Source organism: Sinocyclocheilus grahami, unplaced genomic scaffold (genome assembly GCF_001515645.1).
Source record: "Sinocyclocheilus grahami isolate Dianchi unplaced genomic scaffold, SAMN03320097.WGS_v1.1 scaffold225.1, whole genome shotgun sequence".
Taxonomy (NCBI): Eukaryota; Metazoa; Chordata; class Actinopteri; order Cypriniformes; family Cyprinidae; genus Sinocyclocheilus; species Sinocyclocheilus grahami.
This window is the reverse complement of record NW_015505404.1, coordinates 2220023-2240206: the sequence shown is the minus strand read 5'-3', so window position 1 is coordinate 2240206 and position 20184 is coordinate 2220023. Positions and strand designations below refer to the sequence as shown.

The window sequence follows — 20184 nt, the reverse complement described above, 5'->3', positions numbered from 1 at the left end:
TATATATATATATATATGCTCGTGCTGTTGGTATATCTTAGCCAAATGAGAATCAAGGTGGTTAACCACATGATTAACAGATGGAACACATTTCTAACGGTAACCTTCAACGGGATATGTACCTGAACAAAACAAGACAAGGTGTTAAGCGCATTAGTATCTTCTAGCACAACCTGAGACTATTTTCATGAAAATCTCTTGTTGTGGTTAGAGGCCCCTCACTCGACCTCTGAGGCCCCCACTGGGTGAAAGGTCACAGAAAGAACATGCATGCCAATCCAAGGTGACATTCATGTCAAAATGAAGACTTCTAACATTTAAAACAGTTAAACTATCAAGTAAACCTCACCAAACATAAATATGTTTTCCCGTAAAATATTCTACTACTATATCCTATTTGTCTGCTTATTTTCCATTAGCATTACATGACTTTTGTGATAATTAATCTGATGCCATTAAGTAATAACAGACTGTGTCATTCCTCTGATCATTTATCATAATTAGTTTCAAAATAAGGATTTTGAAATTTTGTAACTTATTTGAAATTACTATTTAAAAATAAATGGATATAATGAATACAACCATAAATAACAGAAAAATAATGTTTGTTTGTTTCTTAACATTGAAACGTGTAATTGTACAACACTAAAATATTAAACATTTTACATATCATAAACACTTTCAATTGTCTTTATTGATTGTGCAGATAACTATGAAAGCCAATTTCTGCCACGAAAAAATACAAAATTAAAAGGCTAATTGGGTCTTCAAAATTTAGACTTTGTTTCTCACAATTCTAAGAAAAAAGTCACAATTGTGAGATGTAAACACAGAACTGCAAGATGTAAACTAGCAATTCTGAAATAAGTCAGATTTGTCAGATGTAAACGTTGAATTTTGACTTTTAAGAACTGTAATTTCACATTTTTATTCACAATTCTGACTTTTCTTAGAATTGCAAGTTTCTATCTAACAATTCTGAGTTTCTATCTTACAATTTTGGGGAAAAAAAGTCAGAAGTGTGAGAAAAAACAAACAAATCACAATTCCATTTATTATTTTTTATTCTGGAAATATTTTTATTTTTGTTTTTATTAAGAAATGGCTTCCATAGATAACCTTGTGTCTCTTTACCACTGGTATGTTTAGTCCAAGGTCATTCAGGATGTTTCTGGATTGTATTGTTTGACAGTTTCAACAATAGTTGAAACCTCTGCCATGGCGCCTTTACCTGTGAAGACAGCAAGACTGGAATGTAAGACGAGCCAAAACACAAGAAACATTAATTCATTAAGTCCTTCTTAGATCAAGGAGCATGCTTAACAAAGCCTGCCAGATTCCATCTCTTTGATCTTCAGTTAACGAATAATGCACGAGTGATTTCACACATCGATGAGAATTTTTTTTATCTGTTCCATTTTCCCTTATCAATGCAATTGCCTCATAAAAGCCATACACTTTCTTAGAAGATACCTTCATCTCCACAGACTAGTTTTTTGGCAATGCATGGTATCTCAACGTATCCAAAGCTTTTAAGCGTGGCCACTTGCTGTGCAGTGATAGGGTGCTGCCACATGGCTGTGTTCATAGCAGGACAGAAGAGCAGAGGGCGGCTGGAGACCCAGGCGCGCACCACACATGTCTGTCATCAACAAAATGGATAAACACACTTAGATACTAATGCACCAAAGCAAATCCATACAAAATGCCACAACAATGTAATAAATACACGACCTACCAGGAGGTTGTCACATATTCCACTGGCAATTTTACCAAGTGTGTTGGCATCCAGTGGAGCGATTACTAGCAGATCTGCCCAACGTCTAAGTTCGATATGAAGCACAGGGTCAGAGCGCTTTGTCCACATCTAGCATAGAAATATAAAGAAAACCCTTCATATCTTCTATTAAAAATGCTGTTATGTAACGTCACAGCAAGAAACAATATTATGTTGTTCTTTGAATAGTAAAAATGCATTGCTTCCTCTTCAAAAGCTGTACTTACCTCCCACTCATCCTTATCTGTGTACACACGGACAGGGACTTCATTGATATCGTAAAAATGAGTGGCATGGTCTGTGGTGACCACACGGACATCAACCTAGAGAACAGAACAGAAAAAATGGCGCGTTCACCCCCTAAAAACATATCTTTAACTATAGCTTTTAACCAAATTTCACCCAGATTTAAAATAATTAAAAATTCACAATAACAAATGAACAGGACAAAAAACTTAAAGTAAAGATAAACATATGAAGATATATATTTTTTAATATATTTATTTCTAAATCAATCAATAAAACAAACAAACAAATAATTAAATGTACTCAAGAAAAAAACTATTCATTTTTTATATCTTCTATTTGATTAATTCTGAAAGGCAAAATGCAACAGCCACTTAAACCAAAATAAATGATTTAAAATGATTAAAATGATATAAAAATAACCCCTATGTTAACTTAAATGAGAACTAAACATAAAAACTCTAAAAGGAGAACTAGCATAATTTCCATCTTTAAAAAGTTTACTTTGTATTCTATAAATTAAAATATAGTCATATCATATTAGAATAACTTTCTATGCTGTAACAAATAGCACTCCCTAGTGGATAAATGTGTGATTTGGTGAACATGATAACCTAACTGTGAAACTCATGCAGAAACTGTTTGAACTGTCTGAATAGATATGATATACTTACCCCTGGAATCTCAAGTAGTTGTGTTACCAACAAAGGCGCCTTGAGTGCAGCTACACTGCCAGTCAAACCAACTAGAACATGACATTTTCTACTATTTGTTTGCAAGTCCATTTGTATATGATCAGATTCAGAATTCTGCTGCATCGTAAAAACATAAAACTTAAACTTGTTAACTATAAAAGACTTTTTATATTTGGTTAGTTTCCCCTGTCTAAAGTATTTCTCTTGTAAGGTATGATATTTGTATCATTCATATTTGAAATGTATTTCGAGATGAAATTATATTGGGCAATAAATCTGCACATTTAAGTAGCAGTAAGTCTAGAGTCAGTCGTTGCTAAGTTACTTCCGTAAACACTGGCGCTGTTACAAACATCGTCACAGCGCCGTCGCTGGCTGGAACAATGACATATGAAACCGTCAAACGGATAATATTCCTACATATAAGATGATGTACGCCTTTATTTGTGAGAATGAAATATAATTTGAACTTCATTAAAAAAAGTCATTGCCAGTGATGAATTGTGCTACTCATGATCCTGAGGGAAGCTCAAGTATAGCATATTAAATATTGTAAATATTTCATACTTATAATAAAAATCGATAAACTGATAGTTTTGTATTTGCACATTGTATTTATTTAATTAGCATGTCGTTTTTGTTCGATTACGTCATTCGCAGTGCTTCATGGGTAGTGTAGTTCATTGTCTTGTACCGTTGTCCTTTTCTCCGATTTCCGTTTCTTTAAATAAATGTTTGAAAGTTGCGACTTGTCTCAGGGCCGGGTGGTTGGATTCGAGGCTTAAAAACTTTTTACATTTTATAGAAAATTAATTGGATACTTCCGGAACTTGAAAAAGTGGGCGGTGAGTGTTGCGTTCACGACACGTGCACGCACGCGCACTCGAAGAATATTCTGGACAAATGACAGAATACTTGGAAACGTCTTCCGGCTGCTTGTTGCAAGATTTACATTGCCTGTCATTTATTGTTAAATCTGAGTAAGGCGCATTATTTAATGTGAATATTTGCAATGCAGGCTCTCACACCTCACGTGTACTGGGCGCAGCGGCATGGGGAGATATACCTGCGAGTGGAGATCAGTGATGGACAGGTAAGAAAAACTTGCTTTGGGGCATTTTTTTTCTCCATTATAGTCCTTTTCTTATTCTGCTTTCTTTTCGCATTTATTGCATTTAATATATATGCAAATCCAGATCGTAGGTTACAGAACTGTAAACTGTAGTGATGGGTTGATATGCTGTTGAATAACAACAGCCTCTGTAGGTCTGACAGGGCTTGCTTGCATCAAGCCTAGATCACAGAGAATAAAAATGAAGATTACTGAAAGGGAGACCAGGACGGGATCCTGCTGGACCCACCAACCATCTGGCCCAGTTACAATGACAGAGCATGTTTTATTTACAATCCAGTTGCTGACACAGAAGGAGCATCTGCCCCTTTCCCCCTAATTGCTTTCTCAGGGCAGATTAAAGCATGTTGACCAGTCCTCTAATTAAGGTGAATAGACAGAATATCCTTCTGCCACTGAGAGCTCTGGAACAAAGGTGGTATTGCTGTGGTATATTAACAGGGTTGCTGTGACGTCCCTTTATGCAAATAAATGTTAAAACAGTTTAGAAAGCTGTTACATTGTTTACCTTAGTATGTCTGCAATAAGTCAGAATGGCAAAAGAAAAACAAATGCCATACATAGGTCAAAACATTATGACTTTTGGCATTTTAATTGCCAACCCTGTCAACACAAGCCCCAAAAACCAGTGGTTCACAAACATTTTTTACTCCAAGACGCCCCATTGCCCACAACAGTATTTACAGGTACAATGACTTTTCCAGTTGTTTGGAATTAACTGGATATTTACTATATATATATATATATATATATATATATAGTTTTCCAGGTCTACAAATAACACTTTTATATTTTATAAAAGAAAAAAAACAAACAGTTGAGGGGTGAATTAAAATAACAGATATTATGATTTTTAGTTGCTTTAGCTTATTTAATGCTTGTTTTGTCTTTATTTCATCTTGCGGCAGCGGCACCCAAGTTTGCTGAGGCCCCTTAGTGAGCATTGGCCCCCAGTTGAGAACCGCTGTTATAAACTGTTCAGTACATAATAGAATTTTACCGAAACCTCATGAAAACAGCAGGGTTTCCACGGAGCAAGAAACATTTAAAAGTCTGTGTTATAATATTGGTCTGCTGGTAATTTGTACACTAATAAGTGTGATCGTTCAAATCAGTTCATTTCAGATATTGTAACCAGCTTCATTATTTTATAACTGGGTATGCATGGTGTATTTGAGGGCATTGTACTGATAAAACAGGCAGTGGGAGGAGGAGCTTGAAACTTGACTTCACACTTCTTTGACTTCACACTCGTTTTTGTCTCTATCGCAGAGTCTCAGTATTGGTGTAGAAGAAAACATCCTTCACTTCAAAGGTACATCTCACGACTATCATGAGATATGAACTAGAATGTTGTGATTTGTCAACCATCAGCTGGATGCTCTTTCTTTTCGGTTGTGTGACTTCTGTTTATTCTGCTCTTTTCAAGGTCAAGGGCATGGAGCGAAAGGAGAAAATGAATATGAATTCAGTCTGGAATTCCTAAAACCTGTTAAACCTGAGGTAACAGCCATCTGCCTTTATACTGTTGTGAGAAATTTCTGAAAACATCGATGTAAAGTGTTTGGCTGCACAGGAGGAACATGAAAATGTTTGTGTCCACAGGTGAAACACAAATCCACCCAGCGACAGGTGAATATCACAGTAAAGAAGCAGGAGCACGTCTGGTGGAATCGACTCACTAAACAAGAGAAGAAGCCTCTGTTTTTAGCACCTGATTTTGACCGCTGGCTGGATGAGTCAGATGCAGAAATGGAGCTCAGAGAGAAGGTGAAGAGGTTTACTAATAACCAAAAACACCAATTATTCGTTATGCTTGAGGAGCTTCACAGAAGTGCACTGTCTGATGTGTTAAACTGTTTTCTGTGCACAGGAAGAGAAAATAAACAAAATCAACATTGAGTCAAGGGTTCGTAAGGACCGTGAGTATATATTTAATTTTTTCAAGTAGAAAGTAAACACATTGGGTCAGCTTACCAAATAATAACCATGTATTCATTACTCTTATGTTACTTGTGTTTACAGCTTTTCTTGGCTTGAAAAAAGGTTTTCTCTTTATGTACAACTTGGTCCAGTTCCTCGGTTATTCCTGGATATTTGTCAACATGACTGTACGTCTGTTCATTCTTGGGCAAGGTTAGTCTAGTCTTTCAACTTTTTGTAAGCAGCTTAAAGATACACTTCTGCTTTTTAGCTGTTGTTATTGTGAGTAAATGCATCTCATTTGAATTTTTTTTTTTTTTTTGAGAAGGCCTGCAGGTCTGTTATGCAAATTTGTGTGTGTGTGTGTATATATATATATATATATATATATATATATACACATTTTAGAAGTGAGGTTTTTACCCGGGGGTTAAGAAACCCCTGCTCAGAAACATGGTTAGCACAGCTTTTGTAGTTTATGTGAACAAGTTGTGTGCTATGTTCGTCCAGTCAATGATACTGACACCACAATTATGCAAATAAGAATGTTAACCCAGGATCTAGGAATGTACAGTGAAACGTCAGCATATCAATACCCAGGATTAATCGTTAACCTAGGATAAATTATGAGCAGTGTGAAACATGTCGTCTGAAAAAGCTGCTTTAATTGGTTGGTGTAAAGTGGTTCTCCAAAGTGTGAAAACAGTGAAAACATAGTTGTCTATGTCTCGGAGTTTAGTATGGTCTTTACTGTTTTTTTTCTCAACCCAACAGATTCTTTCTACGACACATTTCATACTATTGCCGACGTGATGTACTTCTGTCAGATGCTGGCGATAATGGAGGTTATTAATCCTGCTGTTGGGTTGGTTAAGACTGGAGTCATGCCTGCTTTCATTCAGGTATGTCTGGTGCGCCTCATGCTTTTGTAACCAATTAAATGCACTTCATTATATACTGCTTTGAATAATCAATTTTATGACAGTGAGATATTTACATTCCTCTTGTTAAAGGTGATGGGGAGGAACTTCATCCTTTTTGTCATATTTGGCACTTTAGAGGAAATGCAGAACAAGCCAGTGGTCTTCTTTGTCTTCTATCTATGGAGTATGATTGAGATATTCAGGTAATTAATAGTATGTTACATGTGCATGTTTATTAAGAGCACAGTTTCTGCTGATGGTGAGGAAATGTAGGAGTTTGTGTGATGGTGTAGTCTGCATTCTTTATCTACAGGATATCCTCTTCTTTGTGCTAATATTTCAACTTCCTATATGCAGTCCTTAGTTTGTTAAATCAAATGCATTTTCTCTTTCCAAAATATACTGAAAATTAGAACCTAAATTGGAATTACAGCAACAGAATACATACTACATTTGAAATGTTTACCTGTGTATCTTTTTGAGCTTGGTATAGGTATAAATATGTAGGTTAATGATTTTAGGCCGTTTTTATGTTCTTTGCTGTTTCATCAGTGATGTGGTTTCTGTACAGCCACAGTTTATCCACACTTCTTCTGCTATCATTCTCTTCCTGTGGGCTCACACAACTTATCACTAGGAGACACACATCCGTGTGCAAAGAGTGAAATGGCAGTCAGTCCCTCAAAACTAGGGCTGAAAGCAATGTAACTAGTTCATATGACAATATATAAATGAGAATACATATCTGTAACAGTTTTGAATGTTATATGTTTGTAATTTGTTTAGATTTTTTTATTTTATAAAATAAATATTTTTTATTAAAATAGGTTTACACTTACCAGTAACTTGAAAAGTTTAGGGTCACTAAGATTTAAAAAAAAAATTTATTCAGCATTAAATGAATCAAAATGGGCAGTAAAAGGATTCATACAATTACAAAAGATTTCTATTTTAAATAAATGCTGTCCTTTTGAACTTTGTATTCATTAAAGAATCCTGAAAAAGCAAAGTGTATCATGGTTTCTCAAAAAATATTAAGAAGCACAACTGTTTTCGACATTGGTAATAATCAGAAATGTTTCCTGAGTATCAAATCAAGGATCATGTGACAGTGAGAACTGGAGTAATTACAGGAATAAATTACATTTAAAATATATTAAAATAGAAAAAAAATTAATTATAATACTGCTTCACAATATTGTTTTACTGTATTTTTGATCAAATCAATGCAGTCTTTGTGCGTATAACAGACTTTAAAGAACATCTTTCAAAACTTTTTAAACAGTAGTGTATTTTTCTATTTTGATTTAAAAAGCAGTGTTGATGTTGTAATCATCTGAGCCCTACAGCTCGGTCCTAAAAGGGACCTTTTGTTGAATAAAAATGGATCTAATCCTGCATTTGTGAAAATGAACCATAGGTATCCTTTCTACATGTTGGCCTGCATTGATACGGAGTGGAAGTTGTTGACTTGGTTGAGATACACCATATGGATACCGCTGTACCCTCTCGGAGTTCTATCTGAAGGTATGTGTATCTGTAGATTAGCCCTACCAGAATTAAAAATCATGATGGGCTGTTCATGAGAAGGTGAGACATTAATGTATAATGTTCATGTGTAACTGACAGCTTTTCTTATGCTCCCTTATATTATGATCAGCTGTGGCGGTGATCCAGTCCATCCCCATCTTTGATGAAACCAAACTCCTCAATATTCCTCTGCCTAAAGCCATTGGGACCTCTCTCAGCTTTTCCTACATCCTGCAGCTCTACCTGGTGATCATGTTCTTTGGTAAGGTCCACAAAACTCATGCAAAAAAATGAATCCAATGTCCCACAATGGGGGAAGTCGTGGCCTAATGGTTAGAGAGTCGGACTAAAAGCAAAGGTTTGAGTCTTGTACCGGCAGGGATTGTAGGGGGGGGGGGGGAATGTACAGCGCTCTCTCCCACCTTCAATACCACGACTGAGGTGCCCTTGAGCAAGGCACCGAACCCCCAACTGCTCCCCGGGCGCCGCAGCATAAATGGCTGCCCACTGCGCCGGGTGTGTGTTCACGGTGTGTGTGTGTGCACTTTGGATGGGTTAAAATGCAGAGCACTAATTCCAAGTATGGGTCACCATACTTGGCCACATGTCAGGTCACTTTTATGTTTGTTCAATGTATTTATAGACATTTTGAGCATAGACAGAGTATAAATTGCCATTACAGTTTCATGACGTTAATATTTTTTAATTCCCTAATATTTCCAGGTTCTCCATGTCTGTGGGAACCCTGTAAAAGATTATAACTGCTATGCAATATAAATATATTTTTGACAATTTCAGGGCTCTTCATCAACTTCCGCCACCTCTTCAAGCAAAGGAGTAGACGGTTTCGCACAAAAAAGAGGAAAGCCAACTGAGAGGAAGGGGAAGCCACGTTTCACTCTCCATGTGTGTCTGTTTTCTTTGATTTAATTTGCCGCCTCCATTTTCTTTCTTTACATTTGCCCTCTGTCGCAGAGAAGTCATTACTGAGGGAAAACTATCTCTCTTCTTTCAAACACCAACTCAAGTGCATTTACTTTCTACATGCTGAAAGACCATGTCTGAGTTGTAGAGGATATGAATGATTAATTTAAAACATTAGAAAGAAATCGATCTTATCAAACCAGGACCATGAAGGTATTTCTATATTGTATCAGTCCATCTATATGCAGTATGCTTGTGTTGGATGTTGTAGATGTTTACAGAAGCAACATTTTATTTTCCTGTCATTCACTGAGATGTGTTGTAGTAGTAATTTCTGTTGACACAGCACTGATAACAACAACATAGACCATGAACCTCAGGGAAAGCGCCATGAAGCATTCAAGTCACATGAGAAGAGCCGATTCAGTGTCGTTGGATGTGGGATCTGGATGTGAATGTGTAAATGAAACAGTGAAATGTTTAATTAAATTTCAATGAAATCAAGCATTGATTTTCAGGTGACTATCATTAAGCATAAACTACAGGCAGTTTCATTTTTATTGGTAATTGTTAGAAAAAGTTATTTACACAAACAGTTGCTGGTCTGAAAACAGATTACAAAGTCTAAATGCATTTTCTTGGAAAACTGATGAATGTTTTTCTTTCCTCAAATTGAGTGTTCAATGTCAATTTGTGTCACATGTTTCCAAACCTTTGTGGCACTACTACTACAACATTGAAAATGCCACATCTGTGTGATTCTACTGCAGTAACTTGTTTCCCTTGGACAAACATTTTGCATTGAGCAGAGTTTTTAAATAAAGGTACATTCCTCTATAACTGATCTGGCAGTTGTCCAATGAGCATTGTACCTCCATCCTCTATATTCTGTCGGCTCCTCCTCCCCCTGAGAAATCAGTGAGCATGGGGGTGATATTGTGTTCATAGGCTGCATATTTGGAGTCTCCACTACTAGCCAGTTTAAGCTGCTGAGCAGCATGAGAGAGCTGGAAGGCAGCATCAGGATGGGCGGAGTCAGGCAGCAGTGTACACTCCCTCTCCAGAAGTTCAGCCACACTCTTTAAAAGCTCCCAGAAACCAAAGGCGAGAGCGGCCTTCCGCAGACGGTTCAGTTCCTACAGTGAAAAAAAATTATTTTAACATATATCAGCATATGATATCCTTTCTACATAATAAACTTTATTTTTTAAATATACAGTGGGTACGGAAAGTATTCAGACCCCCTTAAATTTTTCACTCTTAGAGAAAGAAATTGAAAAATGTAATATGTATAAATACCCACCTTATAGAAGGTTTGTGTTTTTTCTGGCAGTTTCCTTGCATTACGGAGAATTTTCTGTACATCCGTCTGAAGGTGTGATTATAAAAAAGTTTAGTAAAATGACTTTTAATTAGTGTCATGTCAGATATATTAAATGTAGTGTAGTATTCAGGTGTATACCTGCAGTCCACTGGCTTTAATCCAGACGGTAACATTCTGAGCATAACTTCTTTTGTTTTTTGGCTGTATGGGAAAAGGACTTTTACTGTCATCTTCGCCATAGGGATTTTCAGCTGCATCTGTAGGTCATGCAAACAAAGAATCGTAGTCAACTGATATTTACAGTATATCTTTGGCCAGTAAGCAAAACCTTATGCAAACAATGAGCAAATATTTTATTATGTATGTTCCTCCAGTCTCAGAAGGTACCAAAGCGTGAGAGAAGAAAATAAATATTTAATCATGCAAATGTGTGGTATTACCGTTATCCCTGACCCTTGTGTATTTACCTGCAAGTTTCCTAACTGAACTCGGTGAACCATCCAGGTTACTTTTGTTTCAGTGTATTAATTATGTACTACTTGGAACACAATGCATAAAACAATACAGTGCCGTTTATTTTTTATGCATTTTTAGTGTGGCTGTCACATAAAATTACTGAGTAAAAATGTGCTACCTGAGGCAGGGCCAAGCTGTGATATTCTGCCTAACCAGGGCAGAGGCTCCGAGCCAGGCTCAAAGAGTGACATCATTAGATTGGACTTCTTCTTACTGTCTGCCTGGGAATAAAGCATCCCGAACCAGTCTGGCCTGCCAGAGGAAACATTATGGACAGGGAAAACTTTGATTTCACAGTAACTAGATTACTCATCTCAAATATGCTGGAGATGAAAACAAATCCTTCTCATTTGACAGTGCAATTCACTAAAAGCTAATTTTTTTAATGTAATGCCAACATTTAGAATGCTTATGAAAAGGCAGATGCATATTTTCATATTGATCCTTACCCTAGTTGTACAAGTGCCACCATCCCCTCCACCTTTAGGCTGCCATGTAGAAGAACACAGAAGTTTGGGCTCTTTCCAGCCATCTGATTTGTTGGGGTCTCTTCCTCTGTGTCATCAGTGGCCCCCGTACCGATCTCATCCCCCTCTGTCAAGCAAAAGAACATGCCTGTGAGCCCCAGCCGATGTGACAAGTTAATAAGCTCAAACTATATTAATGTTAAAGTGTGTGTATATCTTTCCATAGCTTCTGTCGGCTCTGAGACGCTTGGTATTTTTCCTGCTCTTTTTTTCTAGCAAAAATCACTCATCAGTAAATGAACGCTTAAAGCGAAGTGTTACTTTTGCTATATTTTCACACTTAAAACAATGATTTGGTATTCCTTTTGTACCATTGTCCTCTTTTGTGCTAATAAATAAGTCTCTTGGCAATTCCCTCCCAAGTGGTTCCATTGTCAACATTAAGTCAAAGAATGATTCAAGGCTATATAACACTTTTAATTGTCAAGACATTACTTCTCTTTAAAGGCTTTCAGCATACTTACCTGTTCATCAAAAACGGTCTTTGTTTTATTTAGTAACTTTGAGGAGGGTATTCTCATTTTTCAACAACATTTTCACAACATATATATATATATATATATATATCTATATACAGTATAGATATATATATATATATATATATAGATATATAGATATATATATAAGTGCTGTCAACAATTAATCGCGATTAATCGCATCCAAAATAAAGGTTTTTGTTTACATAATATATGAGTGTTTACTGTGTATATTTATTATGTATATATAAATACAAACACATGCATGTATATATTTAAGAAAAATATGTTGTTTATATATTAAATATATTTATATATAATAATATAAATAAATAAATGTATATACATGTAAATATTTTCAAAATATATACTGAATGTGTGTATTTATATATACATAATAAATAAACACTGTACACATACATATATTACACGATTAATCGTTTGACAGCACTAATATATATATATATATATATATATATATAGCATGTCAAAATTATTCAGGAAAACAAAACAAAAATCAAAGTGATAAAATTATGAAATGTGAAAATGTATATATATATATATATATATATATATACAGTATATATATATATATATATATACACACACACACACACACACACACATATATAAAATATATATGAACACAAACATTTTAGATTAATATGTTTGATAAAATATAGGTAGAAATTGCAGAGAAAATAATAACAATAATCAAAATAACCATGAACAACTATAAAGTCATTAATTGGTTAAAAAGTGTTACTGAAACGTCTGGAACTATGGAATTCCATGATTTTTATTAATATTTTATTTCACCATTTTAATATATTGCCACTTCTTTTTTGTAAATAAACAAGTTGAGCAGCTTTGTCATTACAACAGGACTAACAGAAAATAAATAAAGATGTGGATAAGATGACCTACTGTAGGAAAAAAAATATGAAGCAAAATACTGACCTTTGTTCACAGCAATGGGAAGGACCAGGTGCCTGGATAAAACCGGGGGGCTGGAGATATCTCCAATCTCAATAAAACCCACAATCTCCAAGTCTATATATAAAACACAACAAAGTAAAAGAACTATCAACTGCACTTTGCTCCAATTTCCTCTTTATGTAGAATCAAGCATGATTAGCAACAAATAAAAACATTTATTTATTTACATTTATTGTCTGATTAAAGGCTTGAAATGTAATACTTTTTATATATATATTTATATTTATTATGTAAACATGCTCACATAAAATGCCTTATTTATATATGTGTGACACACTCTGAGGAAGGCCGAAATGCGTCAGTGTGCAGAGTTTTAGGCATTTTTAATGTTTATTGAGATGGCCAGAATGTGAATAAAGGCTTTTTAACTCTTTTGGACCAGAAGAAGTGCCTTGGATTCTTTTTTTGTAATAGTTGCTTTAAACCCAACCAAAGAACACCTTCTGGGATTACTTCACAAGGTCCTTAATCAGCAAGTAGCACTTTAAGATGTCTCCAACGATCTATTAACATTAAGGACATGATTTTCATTAGCTAATTTCATTAGCTTCTTTGCTCATACCTGTTTGCACTGTTCTGGGCATGGGATCCACTTCTTCATCTATGGTCACTGGCTCTGGCCTGGGAAAGACCTGCACATCAGAGGTCAGGTTCCCACAGCGCATCACCGCATGGAAGGGAGAGTATGCCTGGTCAATCAGCTTACTGCCAACACAAAAGTAATGTTAACCTCAAAATGTTGCATAAACAGCAGAATAAACTTAAATCAAATACAAGAATATACAGTATTCAGTAGTACAGTTGAAGAAAAAATTACTAGCCCCCCCCCCATGGAATTTCAGTTTGTTTTCAGATTTTTCCCAAGTGATGTTTAACAGAGCAAGGGAACTTTAACACAGTATTTCTTATTATATTTTTCATCCAGAGAAAGCCTTATTTATTTCAATTTGCCTGGAATAAAATATTTATTTAAAAAATAAAAAAAAATTGCTACGGTCAATATTATTAGCCCTTAATAATAATACTTTTCCCATCCGTGAGAAGTATTATCAAGAAGTTTGAAGAGACCCACACAGTGGAGAACAGGCAGGAAGTGAAAGATTTCAAAAACTTTGTAAAGAAAACTATTGAGAGTGGTTCCTAAAGACCCAAGAGCAACTGCCAAGACACTAGTGAATGATTTAGTCAAGTCTGGGATTGATATCTCAACGAAGACGGACACTAGAGGCCCGGACAGGAATGGACTGTGAGGTTGCCGACCAAGAAAAACTCCTCTTCTGAAGAAGAGACACTTCCAAGCTAGACTGAAGTTTGAAGGACAACCTGGAGAAAAACTATGTATACTAGAAACGTGTCTTTTGGTCAGATAAGACAAAAGTCGAGCTATTTGGCCATTGAGATGTTGCCTATGTTTGGAGTAAGAAGGGACAGGTGCTCAACCCAAAGAACACCATCTCCAGAGTGAAACATGGAGGTGGGAGTGTAATGCTGTGGGGATGTTTCAGTGCGTTTGGAACTGGGAATCTCGTCAGGGTCAAAGGAATCATGAAAACGGAAGACTACGAGAAGATTTTGAAAGACAACCTCAGGCAATCTGCAACAAAAGATGGTTCGGGTCGACGTTTTGTCTTCCAGCATGATAGCGACACAAATCATACCAAAATCATGCAAATCATACAAATGAGCAAAGTGAACATCCTTGACTGGCCTGCACAAAGCCCAGACTTGAATCCAATAGAAAATATGTGGGGCTCACTGAAGACCAGAGTCCATGCCAGGAGACCAACAAATCAGGAGGAATTTAAGAGATTTGCTGAGGAGGAATGGGTTGCAACTCAGGAGACATGCCTGAAATTGTTGAGAACTCCAACAAACAACTAAAGGCTGTTATCAAGCAAAAGTGATACACCATTGACTATTAACATCAGAAAACTAATAATTTTGGCCTGTAGACTTTTCTTATTCTTGGTTATAATTTTGTTTCTATTTGTATTACAAACATTCCCAAGCTTCCTAAATAAACTATTATGTTTAGAAATGATCTTCTTTCTGTTAAACAGCACTTGGGAATTATTTAAAAAATAATGAAATATTTTATAGGGGGCTAATAATATAATGTATGCACAAAGTAACATTACTCACCCAAACATAGACTGGACACTTTTAAGACAAAGGGGTCCCTCCATAGTGTATATCTGACCCTCTCCACCATTCAAATTAATCAGCTGCTCTAGGTTATCCATGCTATCCATAGCTTGGAGCTTCAGGGGACATCAAAATAACAGATTTAATAGAGGAAAAACATAAAATAAAGGGGAAAAAAAATAAAATATATATATATATATATATATATATAATTATGAAATAAAGTGAATGTTCAAAGCTCCTGAGTATGTTCATTGTAATGGAAAAACCAAGTTAGTACAAAGACAAAAAACAAACAGGAACTAATAAAAATGAAAGAAACACAACAAAATTACTAAAATTCTAACCAAAATTAAAACGGAAGATATAAAAATGAAAACTCATTCAAAATAATGATAAAAAATAAAATAGTCTCTTAATCATACCAAAATAACATTGGTAAGAACACAGTAAAAACAGACTAATGTACCTCTTCTGCATTAGCAATGCACATGACATAGAGTTTGGAAGGGAATGGGAATGGCAGTGGAAATTTCTTGTCCTCCACATGTTGTTTCACTGTTTGCAGGGAATGATGCAAAGATCCACGACCAATGCCAAGTGCACCATCAGTAACCAGTACCACCTACAGGCCACCATAAGAACAACATAAACACTGATAAACAACATCAATGCAGTCAAATCAAAACATTTAGCTTTATATAAAAAATAATAATCTGTAGAAAATAGAATGGAACAATTATCTCAATTGTATATATTAAAAAAATTATGTTTAAAATCTAGACATTGTACTAAAGCAGTACCCAGTATAAAGCATCATTCATATCCAATAACTAAAAAGACCTAACCCATTGCTAGCTATTTAAAAAATTTACAATACATTTACATCTAAATTAGTGCTGTCAAACGATTAATCGTGATTAATCGCATCCAAAATAAAAGTTTATGTTTACATAATATATATGTGTGTACTGTGTATATTTATTATGTATATATAAATACACACACATGCATGTATATATTTCAGAAAAACATGTTGTTTATATATTAAATATATTTATATATAATATCAATTATATGAATATAAATATATACATGTAAATACATGTACATATTTTAAAAATATATACTGTATGTATGTATATTTATACATACATAATAAATATACAAAGTACACAGACATATATATTATGTAAACAAAAACTTTTATTTTGGATTAATCGCGATTAATCGCTTGACAGCACTAATGTAAATGTATAACGTACATTACTGTATATACTACATTGTACTGTACACTGACATTGCATAACACTGTATTTCATACTATATTCTGGTTATTCCGATATGTATATATAAGTGTACTCAGGGGCGCCTTAAGATAACCAGAGGCCCCTGGGCTACAGCGTTACAGTAGACCCCCCCTTCCCTAGATAACTTTTTTTAAAGCTTCCTGACAATTATTTTGTCAAATTTTGATTCCCCCCCCCCCTGTTGATAGGCCAGTTAACATTCACAACACTGTTCTGCGTAAAATGTGAATATAAGTGAATATGCAAATTCATTCCTTGCCAGAAGGTGGCGCTTGTGAAACAGTTGCATAAAGTAAACATTATGTTATTACAGGCATTATACTGAGGTAATATGAAAAGAAAATGCAGGGCTCCAGACTGCAATTTTTCCTGCCTGTGCGACTAAATTTTGTTAGCGGTCGGTCGCACTGGCGCGACCACTGCATTGTTTAACTCATTATTTACTCATTAAATATAACCCATTTCTGTTGCATATGTGAAACATCAAACGGCAAACGAAACTGCTCTACTTATTTGAGCTGCGCAGCGCTTAGAGTGTAGAGCCTGGTTTATACTCGCCGCATCAGCACGAGCGCGAAGGTGCGCGCAGCAAAAATTACGTGAACATTGAGGAAACATGGATGGTTTTCATGCTAAAGTAAAGTAAAAGACCGCTTCTTAAACCAAAGGTGAACATGTTGGTATTCTTGTGGGGGAAAAAAACATGCAAGCACTGTCATCGACAGCAAGTTTAGTTTTACTTTTCTTTTTGTTTTTATTTGTTTTCATCTTTGCTGTTTACCTCATGATATGCTATGGAGGCTCTCTTTTATTTATTTTTTATTTGATTTCTCAGTGTTTGAACGTTCTGTAATTTATTAGTCTGTATATAATACAGCATGTGGTGTATGCCATGCCTCATCTTATTCATTTTTGTTAATAAACATTTTGTAAGCTTGTTTGTCATTGTATCTTACTGTTTTATTGTTGTTGTGCTTGTTTAATTAAGAATAACAATGAATCCATCTTTTGTTTTAGTCTTAAAAAGTGAAAGGTATAGATGCAAGCAAAACAGACAATTATCTTTTCTTGTAAAACGTGACAACAAGATCGCAAATTCAAAAGCGAAAGCATCCGAAGCCCGCTGCTTATAACATAGCAAAAGAGGAACTCCTGTTTACAAAATTCAAATCACAAATAATAGCCTACTAATAATGAAAAAGACCAGGTTGAATGTTAACCTTTTTCATTTCCATATAACTATAAACTATGATAAAAGTTAATCAGCACGCATTGATTAATCCCATCTTGTAGCAAAAAAACAACAACAATTGCGACCAAATCATGTGCTCATGCGACCAACTGAGAAAGTTAGTAGCAAAAGAGTGACTAGTGGGAAGAATGAGTCTGGAGCTCTGAAATGCCATCAGAACCTTCCTAGCCCAAATATGAGTTTACAGGTATGATTTAAACACCATAAATTACACAAAATATTCATTATTCATCATCAGTAGATCGAAACAAGACTTGGCAAGTTGGCATAAATGTGAGCTATTTGGTGATTGCTAACTGCGTTTTTATTTTGAAACGTGCCATGCTTGCGCTTAATTAATTCAATCATAGCCATTCAAAAAGTTTAATGATCACATTTAAACAATAGGATGATTCCTATTCTTCCATCCCCAGATTTGAGATTGAGACTCTGAAGCAGCATGTTGCAACACAGTGACTGAACCTAAAACCACACAGCAGAAGTGCTGTGTTTCGTGTTGATCTGCACGTTAACATAAAGACACTCTCGTGCTGGGCTTTACTAGCGCATGCATTGTGTATTCCGCTAGTGGTTCCCAAACCTGTCCTGAAGGACCCCTTGCCCTGCACATTTTGTATGTCTCCATAATCAGACACACCCAATTTAGTTCTTGCAGTCTCTACTAATGAGTTGATGAGTGGAATCAGGTGTGTTAGATAAGGGAGACATACAAAAGGGCAGGGCAGGGGGGCCTCCAGGACAGGTTTAGCATATCAGTGGAATACATGGAACATACCAACTATACAAACTGTGTGGGGGAAACTTAAACTGAACCATTCACTATAAACTACAACCAGGGCATCGCTGAAAATATGTGTGTGAGTTTGTTTACAGAACGCTGTTGTCACTGCTGCAAATTCCCATATATTCAAATAATTATTTGAAAAAATATAATTTCCTTGCAGCCAGTGGGCCCCTTTCCCAGTGTATCTCCCTGGGCTTCAGCCCGTTGAAGCCGGTGCATTAATGCGCCCCTGAGTGTACCTAACCCTAACCCAATCACAATATTTCTTTTTTCATAATATATTGTATTTTCAATTACTTTATATTTTTTTTTACCTGGCATGGGCAAGAGGTTCCCCATTCCTGCTGTACTATATTACTAACACCTTGCAATGCAGCCTCTAGGCAGGTTTTATCATAGTCTTCAAGGTTATTCAAGGCTTCCTGCAAAACGTTGGATGAGAGATAACAATAAGAGACCAGACAACTTATATTTTGTGTAGACAGCATGACAACTGGTCTGTTTTTACCTGCAGAGTATTGTAGTCTCTGGTAAAGGGCACCATATGCTCCCAGAGGGAGGAGAAGGTGACAAGTGAAGTGAACTCCAGTCTGTAGTTTGTGGCCATGTGTTCAAACAGCATGGTCAGCCCATGAACTGCCAGGTTCTTTCTCTGAAACTCTTCACTGCCTTCCTCTGACACGGGTCGTGTCATGGACAGCGACGAGTCCATAAGAACCACAGTGGGCATGGTAGCAAGCTCTTCTCTTTACACTTTGAAGAACAGTTATGAATGAAAGCTTGAGATATCTGTGTAAAACAGGAGCATATGACGGTGTGAGCAAAGAGGCTTCTGCAGTGGTATAGTAAAACACACATAGTAATTTCCCTGGTATCCCTAAGATGGTTTGCTCGTCTTTGCTGGTGTTTAAACTTGCCTAACTATTCCTGGCCAAGTGGTCTCCCAGTCTGACCAGCTTACAGAATCCAAAACCCCTCTAAAACCAGAGCTGCTTGACCAGGCTGGGAGACCATCAATAGGCTGTTTAAAACTGGAGTTTCTTAGACGTACGTACACAGTTTTTTCATGTTACAGAACAACCAAAGTAAATATGAATGTTTCTATGTCAGTGTCCTGCCAAACGTTCGCACTGTAAATTTGACTCAGAATGATTATAAACGTTTTAAATTCAGTAGATATTTTCGAATACAACTCGTAAGTTAGATATGTAAACCAACTTTTGAACATTTCAACAAAATGTTGCAATTTTACCCATCGCTGAAATCCCTTCTTCTTATTCTTAACCAAGTGTGCACCGTGATAACCGGACCGTTTGGAAACAAAAGGAACCTGCTAACTAGTTCCTAGTCGAGAACGAGCTAGAGAAAATTACATTTTAAAAGTTGTATCTTAATATAAATTATCTCATAAAATAAACTGGAAAAAATACAAGAGATAGCCAATACACAAACGTACATATCTAGGATAATGCTGTGGACAAAACCTGTTAGAATCAGTTATAAATCTCATTGTGGACCAATTTAATATTAATCTGTAATCCATAATACATAACCATAATTATGTAATAATAATCAACTATTATTCAAAAGTTGATTTAAGATTTCAGATTATATTTTTAATTAGCAAGTTTACGCGTGCATTCACTTTCTATAATTCTGAATGAAACGTATAAGAGCAAAATAATTGGGATAAATGGTTCA

At 35.7% G+C, this 20184-nt stretch overlaps 3 protein-coding genes across 4 annotated transcripts; 1 reads left to right on the top strand and 2 right to left on the bottom strand.

The window, feature by feature from the left end:
- Window positions 1-1109: 1109 nt before the first annotated feature.
- LOC107597001 (phosphopantothenoylcysteine decarboxylase-like) lies at window positions 1110-3030 on the bottom strand. Its single transcript, XM_016287885.1, has 5 exons — window positions 2698-3030; window positions 2005-2100; window positions 1739-1867; window positions 1474-1642; window positions 1110-1231 (listed from the first exon to the last, which is right to left on the bottom strand). The coding sequence occupies exons 1-5, from the start codon at window positions 2839-2841 to the stop codon at window positions 1161-1163; spliced, it is 609 nt and encodes a 202-aa protein (XP_016143371.1). The 5' UTR covers window positions 2842-3030; the 3' UTR covers window positions 1110-1160.
- Window positions 3031-3585: 555 nt separating this feature from the next.
- Window positions 3586-9114, top strand: LOC107596982 (very-long-chain (3R)-3-hydroxyacyl-CoA dehydratase-like). The gene is made up of 11 exons (XM_016287867.1): window positions 3586-3811; window positions 5123-5165; window positions 5280-5353; window positions 5456-5620; window positions 5724-5772; window positions 5876-5986; window positions 6548-6675; window positions 6787-6899; window positions 8117-8223; window positions 8357-8488; window positions 9025-9114. Exons 1-11 carry the CDS (start codon window positions 3731-3733, stop codon window positions 9099-9101), a joined length of 1080 nt encoding a protein of 359 aa, XP_016143353.1. The 5' UTR covers window positions 3586-3730; the 3' UTR covers window positions 9102-9114.
- Window positions 9115-9518: 404 nt separating this feature from the next.
- On the bottom strand, window positions 9519-19816 carry LOC107596981 (von Willebrand factor A domain-containing protein 9-like). Of its 2 annotated transcripts, XM_016287866.1 has the most exons (13): window positions 19736-19816; window positions 18992-19272; window positions 18798-18905; window positions 15607-15762; window positions 15135-15253; window positions 13555-13697; window positions 12954-13046; window positions 11440-11584; window positions 11109-11242; window positions 10613-10731; window positions 10454-10519; window positions 10023-10286; window positions 9519-9595 (listed from the first exon to the last, which is right to left on the bottom strand). In XM_016287866.1, the coding sequence occupies exons 2-12, from the start codon at window positions 19211-19213 to the stop codon at window positions 10032-10034; spliced, it is 1560 nt and encodes a 519-aa protein (XP_016143352.1). In that variant the 5' UTR covers window positions 19214-19272; window positions 19736-19816; the 3' UTR covers window positions 9519-9595; window positions 10023-10031. The 2 variants fall into 2 exon arrangements, with proteins under 2 accessions (XP_016143352.1, XP_016143351.1); XM_016287865.1 differs by lacking the exon at window positions 9519-9595 and having other exon boundaries at window positions 10010-10286.
- Between the last annotated feature and the right edge of the window lie 368 nt (window positions 19817-20184).